The 12510-nt window shown below is 33.2% G+C and overlaps 1 protein-coding gene across 1 annotated transcript in view; it reads left to right on the plus strand.

Moving 5' to 3' along the window:
• Cep57 (centrosomal protein 57) overlaps positions 1–12510 on the plus strand; it is a 46139-nt gene that overhangs the window by 3003 nt on the left and 30626 nt on the right. The window contains exon 2 of the mRNA XM_027951378.2: positions 4070–4226. Coding sequence (XP_027807179.1) covers positions 4070–4226 — 157 coding nt within the window. The remainder of the gene's footprint in view (positions 1–4069; positions 4227–12510) is intronic.

Raw genomic sequence — 12510 nt, forward strand, 5'->3', positions numbered from 1 at the left:
TTCATACATGTACTTTGGATAATGTTGTCCATCACATTGCACCATCATTGCTAACCCCTTGTCCCTTCCTTTCCCTTCCACCCCTCTGCCCTATCTAGAGTTTGTCTATTTCCCCCTCCCTATCCCACTATGAATCAGTCTCCTTATATCAGAGAAAACATTCAGCATTTGTTTTTTGGGGAGTGGCTAACTTCACTTAGCATTATCGTCTCCAGCTCCATCCATTTACCTGCAAATGCCATGATTTTATGATCTTTTATTACTGAGTACTATTCCATTATGTATATATGCCACATTTTTCTTATTCATTCATCTTGTGAAGGGCATCTAGGTTGGTTCCACAGTTTGGCTATTATGAATTGTGTTGTTATAAACACTGATGTGGCTGTGTCCCTATAGTATGCTGGGTATAGACCAAGGAGAGGGAAAGCTGGGTCAAATGGTGGTTTCATTCAAGTTTTCCAAGGAATCTCCATGCTGCTTTCCATATTGGCTGCACCAATTTGCAGTCCCACCAGCAATGTATAAGTGTACCTTTTCCCCCACATCCTCTCCAACACTTAGTGTTGTTTGTCTGCATAGTAGCTGCCATTCTGACTGGAGTGAGATGAAATCTTAGAATAGTTTTGATTTGCATTTCTCGAATTGCTGGAGATGATGAACATTTTTTCATATATTTGTTGATTGATTATATATCCTCTTCTGAGAAGTGTCTGTTCAGGCCATCTGTTAATATTTTCTTAATCCATGTGTAACACCCTTATGTCACTTTGGACTTAATAAATTAATCTCCTAATTTGTCTTAAGCTTTTTAGTCCCGTCCTTTAACCAAGCAACACAGTAGCTTCATATTAATTTCCATAATTTTTTTAATATATCATAGATTTTATAATATGAAATATATTTTAAGATATATTTTATTTGGGGGGATAATAAAGTGAATGCTTCCCTGCCTTTTTTTTAATCTTTCCATTCTTCCATCCCACACTACTGTACTTTCTAAGACCATAATATTTAATACTTAGATGATACTGACAGGCATTATTTTAAGCATTTTTCATATATGAAATCATATAATTCTCACAGTAACCTTGTGGGGTTGACATATTTACATTTTCAAATGGGCAAAGTAATGCATGAAGTTAGTCAAGGGTAAGAGTTCATCTCATTTATACTACTATGTAGTATCTTGATAGGCTTTGGGGGTCTTTGGGTTTTTTGTTAGATATTATAACAATCTTGAAATCCTTAATGCTCAACATGGCAAAAATTTCTCTAAAGCAGCAGTTTTGGAAGTGATCTAGGGAACTTTAGGCGGGTCTCTACAGGGTTCTCAGGGAGTCTACAAGATTCTTTCTTATTCAAGTACGTGTTTGTGCAATGCTAGGTTTGCTTCACATATGTCAACCAAAATATACCAAATGCGAAACAAAAAGTTTGAGAGGGGCAACTTGCAGATTGGCATGTGGGTTAGACCTCAATACAGGCTTATAAAATATGTGTTTGGTTTATGCTTTGTCATTTTCAAAAATGAGAGAATGAAAATAGTTCAGTAGGTGTACTTGTGAGTGAAATTGATTTATCATAGAATAGGTACAACTTTGGCTTACTCATGCTAAATTGTTTTTCTATGTATATGCCAACCAACAGTCCTCTTTATTCTGTGTCCCCTTTAATGGGTAGTATTATTCTACTTGTAAATTTTTTCTAAGGGGTAAGTTATAAAATGTTATCCTATTCTCTTTCTAATTTATGCTTCCCTAGTCATTGATGAGAATGCACCTTTTTTCTCATACCTTTTTTGCTAGTCTTTTGTGTGTTTTTCTTTTATGAAATGCCCATCCATATCTTTTGCCAATTTTTTCCGGGCTGTTTTTTCTTATTGATGTATACTCATTTGTGTTCTGAATGTTAATCCTCACTCTGATAGGACTAGTCCAAAGACATCTTTGCTTGTCTTTGGTATTTTTTGATTAATACTTAATACTAAAGTGGTAAAATTTGTCAGTCATTCCTTTCTACAATTAGTGATTTGAAAAATTCTTCGTTCATTCTAAGATCTTAATGGTATTATTCTAAATTATTCACTATACATTTTAAATTTGGAGCTTTTAAATCCTAATTTACTTGAAATTTATTTAATTTAATGTTTTATTTAAGATGAAACAATTGTCCTGGAACTACTTGTTAAAAAGTTAACCTTTCCCCAAAGGTCCACAATTTTAGCTCTGTGAGTATATTAATTTCCATGTTTTTATTAGTTTGTTAGGGTGCTTTGCCCTTTTTTGTTGTTGTTTTGTTTTTTCTTTCTAGATACTCACTGTCTTAGTGATTCTCCTTTCTACATAGTTGGGAGTGAGGGGAGGTTATCCTCTTTGTTCTTAAGAGAAATGTTAGTATTCTTGGTCTTTGCTTTTCTTCAATAGAAATAGTTGAACTTGTTTTTGGAATTTTAATTGAAATTTCATTGAATTTCTGTTTTAATCTGATATTTTGAAGTATACTGAATCTTTTTTCCGAACATTAATTCTAGTTAACTTTTTTATTGTATGACCTGTGCTTTCTTAAGTTGCATTTTCCAACTAATGTATAGAATTACTGATTCTTGTACATGAATTTTACCTAGTAACTTTTCCAGGCTCAAATTAATTCTAATAATTTAGTATTCTTTGGTGTTTTTTATTTAGAGAATCATAATCTGTGAAGTTTGGATTCTTTCTTTTCAATTGTAGTATCTGTTCTTTTCACTATCCTAATATGCTTAAATTTAAGAGATGCAATTTAGTATTAAGAACATCAACTAGAAGTTGTACAGAGGGCTTTGTTTTGTTTTTGGTTTTAAAAGGAATGTTTCAAATTTTGCAAAATGAAGTATGTTTGCCATGGTTTTTGATGAAGTTTTATATTGCCATAAAATATTCTTTGCTGGATAATGAATGTTATTCAATGCTCTCATACTTGTTGATCATGTGGATTTTTACTTGAATGAGGTGGATTACATTGAAAGATATTATAATGCAATCTAGTTTTTCATTTCTAGAATATCTTCACCTTGATCATATTATTTACCTTCTTGTTTTCACAGCAATAGTGTATGTTTTATATTTCCTTTTGTAAACCAACTGGGAATTTATGTGATTTCTAACATGAAAGTAGAATCTTTGGTTTTAGTAACATTTAAATATATGTATTTTGATAGCGTTTGTTCCACAAAGTTGTTTATTGTTATTGTCAATATTTATTGTTCCTTTGTGCTTTTCTGAACACAGATTATTTAGTACTCTATAAAGTGCAGTTCTCAAAAGGTAAGACTTTGCTGTGGCAGTTGAAAAAAGAAAAATGGATGTTTGAGAATTTAGAACAGTCATAGTCACAACTTCTACCATAGACTTCAACTTTTTGATTATTTTCTCCACTGTATCAAAGAAAGTCCATCATTATCTTCTAATATAATATCATATAATTTTCTGATATAATTTTCATATCATATGGAACATAATCCTAAATTTGTTAGAATTCCATTCATGACAGATGATGTATGTGTGGAAATAAAGTTTTATATATGAATGTTGGTAAGTCTTTATGTTTTCTTATTATTTCCCTGTTTTCTAACTAAAATAAGTCCTTTGAGGCAAGGACAATATCTCTTTTTCTTTTTTTTAAGTTTTGGACACTAAAATATTTAAGAAGTATTTTGTTGCATTTGAGAATAGAGTAATTTGTAGCAATCTCTCATTCTGTATATTTACTTTTCTGAATGTATGTTTCATGGTATATACTTAAGATACAATATTTTTTGAGTACCATTATTTTTTCTATACAGTGTTTGTATTTAGATTGTGAGAGTATTCTTTGTAGTGTTGGGCATATGGCTACATTTAGACAAATATGAAACACTTTTAAAGTTGTATTTCCTTAAAATAACTGATGGTTGAATTCTACTGTGTATAGTTATTGGGCTCTTTTTTCCCATTGTCTCTTATCAGAAGAATATATAGACAGTTCAATTTTTAAGTCATGAATATGGTTTCAATTTTTGAAAAGTAATTTCTGTATTTTTATTTTTCAGAACATCTCAGCTGAACCATCAAGGTCTAATAGGGGTGTGGTTCGCCATTCTTCATCTCCTTATGTATCATATCCATCTGATAAGCCTTTCCTTAATAGTGATCTACGACGCTCTCCAAATAAGCCTACCCTTGCCTATCCAGAAAGCAATAGTAGAGGTAATAAACCCTGACAAAAAGATGCTGCTTTTGTTTACCTGCTGCTTTAAAATTGTTGTTTTTGTTCTCCGTTATTTCAAAACTTGAGAAATATGTTTTCCCCTTTACTGCCTGTTTTTAGCCTACTAAAAATATGCTTTTTTGGGTGCTCTTTATTTTGATTGGTGAACATAATCATCTACCACATCACTTAAGGTAAAGTACTTTGAATCGTACCTCACTAGTCTATCATCTTCAACATGAATCAGGATCCTAGACTGTGTTTTTACTTCAGTAAAATGCAGTAACTCAAAAGCATTTTTTTTATTCTCATTGATTTCATTTACATTCTTATCTGTTATCTAGTATGTTCATAGAAAACTAACAAATATCTATGCCTTTCGTCTCCTTCTGATCCCCACTTAACATCACTACCATTTATTATGTCTCTCACTTTAAACAAAGTTTCAGCACCTCTCCATGGCTCACATAATAATAATGAAGTCTTAGATTTCCTACAACTTAAACCCTGTCTGCCTTAGTAAATTCATCCCTACCTCCTTTCTTAAACATTCTTTGTTCTCGCTACTTGAAATATATTTGTTCTTAGAGCTTGACATCTATGTTAATTTTCTTTTTTAAAATTAATTTTTAATTGGCACATTGTAATTACAAAATTGTGGAAGACATTGTGACATACATGTACCTCTATTGGTTTTCTTGCCTGCCTTAACAAATACCACAAACAGCTGTAATCTGGCAATTTAGGAGACTGAGGAGGAGGATAGCAAGTTCAAGGCCAGCCTCAGCAACCTGACAAGAGTGCTTGCCTAGCACGGGGGAGGCACTGGGTTTGATCCTCAGCATTATATAAAAAATAAATATATAGTCATAAAATATAAATAAATAGGTATACATATATATATTTATGTATATTTTATATATAATTTTATAAGTATATATATATATATATATATATATATATATATATTTTTTTTTTTTTTTTTTTTTTTTTTTTAATGGACTGGGGATATGGCTTGATGTTAGAGGGCCTCTAGGTTAAAGCCAGACACAATAAATATATAAACACAATGCCACAAACTAAGCCACTTTAAATAACACAAATTATTCATGTTGTAGTTTTCTATAGGTCAGAAATCTGGGTGGGTTCTTCTCTGCTGACAGTCTGATATGGTTCAAATCTAGGTATTGACTGGGCATATTCTCTCTGGAGATGCTAGGGACGATCTGCTTCCACACATTCATATTCTTGGCCAAATTCAATTCCTTGTTGATGCTGGACTACAGTTTCATTTTCCTGCTGTCAAGACCAGTCTTCACCTCTCTAGACTTCTTATTCCTACTCATGCTTTCCTCTTGGTCTCCTATGGCAGCAATGAATCAGGTCTCATATGCTTTAAATCTCTTTGACTTCTGCTGTGGCTACATTTCTCTAACCATAACTAGAGGAAACTTTCTACTCATGTAATTAGTTAGGTTCAGGAATAGTCTCAGTATCTTAAGAGCCATAACCTTATTAACATCTCTGAAAGTCCTTTTTGCTATGTATCATAATTCACCAGAGTAGCCAGAGATTAGGTTTCCATTCTGCCTATCATATCAACTTGAAGTTTGCAAGCCTTTCCCTTGTTTTCTCTCATACTGAAATTTTTTTAAATATTATTTTTATTTTTTAATTTCTCTTTTTTAATTTGTTCTTTTTAGTAAAACGTGACAGTAGTATATGTTTTGGCATATCATACAAACATGGAATATAACTTCCCATTTTTGTGGCTGTACATGGTGTGGAGTTATACTGGTCATGTATTCATATATGAACATAGGAAAGCTATGTTCAATTCATTCTACTGTCTTTCCCATTCCCCCTCCAACCCTGACTCCCCAGTCCAATTCAGTAAACCTCCCCTTCTTGATCTCCACCACTGCCTATTGTGAGTTAGCATCTGCATATCAGAGAGAACATTTGGCCTTTGGTTTTTTTTGGAGTGGCTCCTTTCACTTAACATGAAAGTCTCCACTTCTATCCATTTACCCTCAAGTACCATAATTTCATTCTTCTTTATGGCTGAGTAATATTCTCTTGTGTATATATACAATATTTTCTTTGGTGATCGTCCGTTGAAGGGCACTTAAGCTGGATCCATAGCTTAGCTATTGAGAATTGAGCTGCTATGACCATTGATGTGGCTATGTCACTGTAATATGCTGATTTTCAATCCTTTGGGTAAATGCTGAGGGGTGGTATAACTGAGTCAAATGGTGGTTCCATTCCAAGTATTCTAAGGAATCTCCACACTGCTTTCCATATTGGTTGCAGCAATCTGCAGTCCGACCAGCAATGAAAAAGGTTTTTGTTGTTTGTTTCTTGTGGTGCTGGGGATTGAACTTGGGGCCTGTGCATGCGAGGCAAGCACTCTACCAGCTGAGCTATATCCCCAGCCTCATACTGATATTTTCTTTGTCTGGAATTATACTTGTTCTTTAAAGCAAATATATATTATTTACATCAAGAGGTGTTTCTTTCCTCTAGCTTCTCTAGCACATACCTCTCTGCCCTCCTCAGTGTTGTTTTTGAAATATCTTAATCCTTTGTTCATAACTTAAAGCCTTTAATTTTTGTGGATATAAAGGGGATGATGATTTTGGTGTCTGTCCTTCCATTTGAAAAGCAGGTATTGTTGGATTGATAGAAGTAAACACTGTAAAAGTACTGTAGTCTTCTATATCTCTGGGTTCTGAATCCATTGATTGAACCAACTGGTCAGCAATATTTGAGAAAAAAATTACATCTGTAGCAAGCATGTAAACTTTTTTTCTTTGTCATTATTCCATAACACATCATAACAACTGTTTGCATAGCATTTCAATTCTTCTATTAGGGATGATTGAAGTATATGGAAGTATATGTGATGGTTATATGTGAATTCTGCACCATTCCGTCTAAGGGACTTGAGCATCTATGGATTTTGGTATCTGGTGTGGGATGGGAAGGTTTTCATAATCATTGGATTGGATAACCATTGTATTACCAATGGATGTTGAAGGCCACCTGTATAATACAATATAACAATAGGATAATATCCCGAGACATTTTTAAAATAGTTCACCATGCTATTCTCTAAAGATGTAAAACAAACTTATTTACAGTTTTGCATGTTATTTGTCTTGTTTTTCCAATCATCTCCATTTTCCCCCTTCTTTCATATTCCTTAAAATCACTAGTGATGCAAAAACAGATTTTAGCTTTATTGTTAACATTACTGGGCTGAAAGTTTTACTGATTGCTCTGTGAAAAAAAAAATCCACCTCCCCACTTAATTTTTTCTTGATCCTTCATTCTTTAATAATTTGCTGTACTCTGAATTTTTTGTTTTCACAGATGTGAAGATCAGAACTAGATATAATATTGTAGTGGAAGTATTAATTTGTAATTCTCAGGTCTTGTGTTCCTACAGAGTTAAGAGCTCAATTGCATAGTTATTTTATTTTGTGCTTTTTTTTATTAAATATTTTTTTAGTTGTCAATGGACCTTTATTTTATTTACTTATATGTGGTGCTGAGAATTGAACCCAGTGTTTTACACATGCTAGGTAAATGCTATACCACTGGGCTACAACCCAAGCCCCTTGTGCTTTTTTTAATTTTTTTTAATTTTCTTTTTTAGATGTAGATGGATACAGTATCTTTATTTTTATTTGTGTATTTTTATGTGGTGCTGAGGATTGAACCGAGGGCCTCACACGTGCAAGGCAAGAGCTCTACCACTGAGGTACAACCCCAGCCCCCTTGTGCTTATTTTTAAGTAAGAAATTATAACTGAAAATTAGTGGGGTTTTGCTCCTTTGTGGGCTTCAGTTGTATATTTTTTTGCTTTTTTAACCTATGATGTTCTTTGAATATCATACAATTTTTGTTGGTTTTTTTTTAGATTGTCAGCCTTTAACTGCTATTCTAATGTGTAACATCCTATCATTTGTTTTAATCATTTAGTTAACTTAATTAACATTATTTTTTCATCGTCATGGTATCTTATAAAGAGTTTTGCATCAGGTATTGAAATTCATAAAAGTTTATCAGACTACTAGGGGAGGGGGGATTGTTAAAAGACATACCACAGAATACACGTGTCTACCAAAGGGTTGCCAACATGCAAAGTGTTGCCGAGGAAAAGCCATTCATATATGACTTAGACTAGAGCTTTTTTTTTTTTTTTAATATTTGTTTTAATTGTAGGTAGACACAATAACCTTTATTTTTATTTTATTTTTATGTGTTGCTGAGGATTGAACCCAATGCCTCATGCATGCTAGGCAAGCACTCTACCAATGAACCACAACCCCAGCCCCTTAGACTAGAGCTTTTATAAGAGATTAGTCATAAACATATTTTGTACTTGAGCAACCATTCACAATTACCAAAATTCCTGCCTTCCCAAAGTGAAATAGGGATTCACTGTAAATCACATTATTTGCATAAATAATCTAGGTAGACAGATATAGTAAAATTTAGTAGGATATGTATGCCATAGGCATATAAATACCTTTATCAATTAGTAATATAGAAAACATTCAGGTAGACAAATTCTCAGAGGTTAGTGAAACAAAAGGTTAGGTCTACTGGCTAACTTTTCTGTAAATTGTGACACTGAAATTCATTCATCCTTTTTGAACTTTGAATGCCTATTACCTAAGCATGGTTTTTATATCGATATGTTAATGTATTCACATCTTTTAAATTTTGCCATATTTCATTATACAGCATTAAAAAACTACACTAAAATATAATTGATATCAAAAGAAAAGTCTTTATATTGGGAAGCTATAAAGCTCACAGCATAGTTCAGTTTTGTAGAATTATAAACCCTTAACTTGAATTTTTATACCATGAACAAGTATAGTCAGATCTTAGAAGTTGTGGGGGGGGGGCATCACTTCATTCATTTTTGAGAAAATGACTGTTCAATATCTAACTTAGCCTTAATTTATTAAAATAATATAAAAATGGTATTCATTGATGGAAATGATTTCAGTTAAGTTTACTATTAGAACCTTCAGGCAAATCTTTTTCATGACCATCACCCTTTGATATATATATTTGATGTGTACATGACTTTTTTTGTTATACATTAATAAAAGATGTGTAGTTATGATCAAGATTTAATAGTTTTTACTACTTTATAAGGACATAGTGGCTTGTTTTTCCTTACAAGAAAAGCTTAAAATTAGTTAAGTACCACTACCTTTATTTGAGCTAAAAAATTGATAGTTTTTTTACATTTATTTATTTATTTTTTATTAGTTCTAATCAGTTATACATGACAGCAGAAAGATTTTCAATGCGTTGTACACAAATGGAGCGCAATTTTTCACTTCTCTGGTTGTACATGAAGTAGAGACACACTATTCACTCAGTTATACATGTACCTAGGGTAATGATGTTCGTCTCATTTCACCATCTCCTATTCCTGTGCCCTATCCTCCCTTCCCCTTTGCCCCATCCAAAGTTCCACCACTCTTCCCATGCCCCACCCCACCTCCCCCCATATGGATTAACATCAACTTATCAGAGAAAATATTTGGGCCTTGGTTTTTTGGGATTGGCTTATTTCACTTAGCATGATATTCTCCAACTCTGTCCATTTACCTGAAGATGTCATAATTTATTTCTCTTATAATGCTTAGTAATATTCCATTGTGTATATATACCACAGTTTCTTTAGCCATTCATCTATTGAAGGGATCTAGGTTGGTTCCACATTTTAGCTTTTGTGAATTGTGTAGCTATAAACATTAAAGTGGCTGTGTCTCTGTAGTATGCTGTTTTTAAGTTCTTTGGATATAAACTGAGGAGTGGGATAACTGGGTCAAATGGTGGTTCCATTCTAAGTTTTCTGAGGAATCTCCATACTGCTTTCCATAGTGGTTGTAATTTGCAGTCCCATCAGCAGTGTATGAGTGTGCCTTTTCCCCCACATCCTTGCCAGCACTTATTGTTTGTATTCTTGATAACTGCCATTCTGACTGGCATGAGATTAAATCTTTTTGATTTGCCTTTCTCTAATTACTAGAGATGTTGAATGTTTTTTCATATATTTGTTGATTGATTGTATATCTTCTGAGAAGTGTCATTTCACCTCCTTAGCCCATTTATTAATTAGGTTGTTTGTTTTTTTGGTGTTGAGTTTTTTTAGTTCTTTATATATATCCTGGAGATTAGTGCTATATCTGACGTGTGTGGCAAAAATTTGCTCCCAAAATGTAGGCTGTCTCTTCACCTTGTTGATTGCTTCTTTTCTTTTCTTCTCTTTTCTTTTGCTGAGAAGCTTTTTAGTTTAAATCTATCCCATTTATTGATTATTGATCTTATTTCTTTAGCTTTAGTAGTCTTGTTAAGGAAATCAGGGCCTACTTCAACGTGATGAAGATTTGTGCCTACTTTTTCCTCTGTTAGGTGCAAGGTCTTTGGTCTAATTTCTAGGTCCTTAATCCACTTTGAGTTGAGTTTTAGGCAAGGTGAGAGATAGGAGTTTAGTTTCATTTTGCTGCCTATGGATTTCCAGTTCTCCCAGCGCCACTTGTTGAAGAGCCTATCCTTTCTCCAATGTATGTTTTTGTCACCTTTGTCTAGTATGAGATAACTGTATGTATGTGGGTTTCTCTCTGTGTTTTCTATTCTATACCATTGGTCTACATGTCTGTTTGGGTGCCAGTACATGCCGTTTTTGTTTCTATAGCTTTGTAGTATAGTTTAAGGTCTGGTATAGTGATGCCTCCTGCTTCATTCTTCTTTCTAAGGATTGCTTTGGTGATTCTGGTCTCTTATGATTGCTTTTTCTATTTCTATAAGGAATGACATTGGGATTTTAATTGGAATTGCATTGAATCTATATAGTGCTTTAGGTAGTATGGCCATTGTAACAGTATTAATTCTGCCTATCTAAGACCATGGGATATCTTTCCATCTTCTAAGGTCTTCTTCAGTTTCTTTCTTCAGTGTTGTGTAGTTTTCATTGTAGAGGTTTTCCACTTCTTTTGTTAAGTTGTTCCCAAGTATATTTTTTTTCTTTGAGGTTATTGTTAATGAAGGTAGTTCTCCTAATTTCTCTGTCAGAGGCTTCAGCACTGATGTATAGAAATGCATATGATTTATGGGTGTTGATTTTATATCCTGTTACTTTGCCAAATTTATTAATTACTTCTAAAAGCTTTCTGGTGGAGTTTTTTGGATCCTATAAGTATAGAATCAAGTCACTGGCAAATAATGATAGTTTGAGTTCTTCTTTTTCCTATTTGTAGCCCTTTATTTTCGTTGGTCTGTCTAATTTCTCTGGCTAGAGTTTCAAAGATTGTGTTGAATGGAAGTGAAGAAAGAGCATCCCTGTCTTGTTCCAGTTTTTAGAGGGAATGCTTCCAGATTTTCTCGGTTTAGAATGATGTTGGCCTTGGGCTTACTGTAGATAGCTTTTTACAGTGTTGAGGTATGTTGCTACTATCCCTAGTTTTTCTAGTGTTTTGAACATGAAAGGGTGCTGTATTTTGTCAAATGTATTCTCTGCATTAACTGATATATGATTCTTTAAGTCTGTTGATGTGATGAATTACATTTATTGATATACATATGTTGGACCAACTTTTTCATCCCTGGAATGAACCCGACTTGTCATGGTACACTATTTTTTTAAATATGATTTTGTATATGATTTCCCAGAATTTTATTGAGAATTCTTACATCTGTGTTCATCAGGGATATATGTCTGAAATTTTCTTTCCTTGATGTGTCTCTGCCTGGTGTTTTGGAATCAGGATAATACTAGCCTCATAGAATGAGTTTGGAAGGGTTCCCTCCTTTTCTTTTCATGGAAAATTTTGAGGAGTGTTAGTATTAATTCTTTATAGGTCTTGTAGAACTTGTCTGTGAATTGTCTGGTCCGGGTCTTTTCTTGGTAGGCTTTTAATGGCATCTTCTGTTTCCTTGCTTGAAATTGATCTTTAAATTGTATATGTCCTCCTGATTCATTTTGGATTGATCATGTGACTCTAGAAATTTGTTGGTATCTTCAAGGTTTTCTATTTTATTGCACTATAAATTTTCAAAATAGTTTCTAATTGTCTTCTGTAGTTCAGTAGTGTCTGTTGTGATATTGCCTTTTTTATCACGAATTTTAGTAATTTTGAGTTTTCTCCTTTTCATTAGAGTGGCTAAGGGTTTGTAAATTTTATTTATTTTTTCATAAAACTAGCTTTTTGTTTTGTCAATTAAAAATTTATAGTTTTACTCAATACC

Source organism: Marmota flaviventris, chromosome 9 (genome assembly GCF_047511675.1).
Source record: "Marmota flaviventris isolate mMarFla1 chromosome 9, mMarFla1.hap1, whole genome shotgun sequence".
NCBI classification, from domain to species: Eukaryota; Metazoa; Chordata; class Mammalia; order Rodentia; family Sciuridae; genus Marmota; species Marmota flaviventris.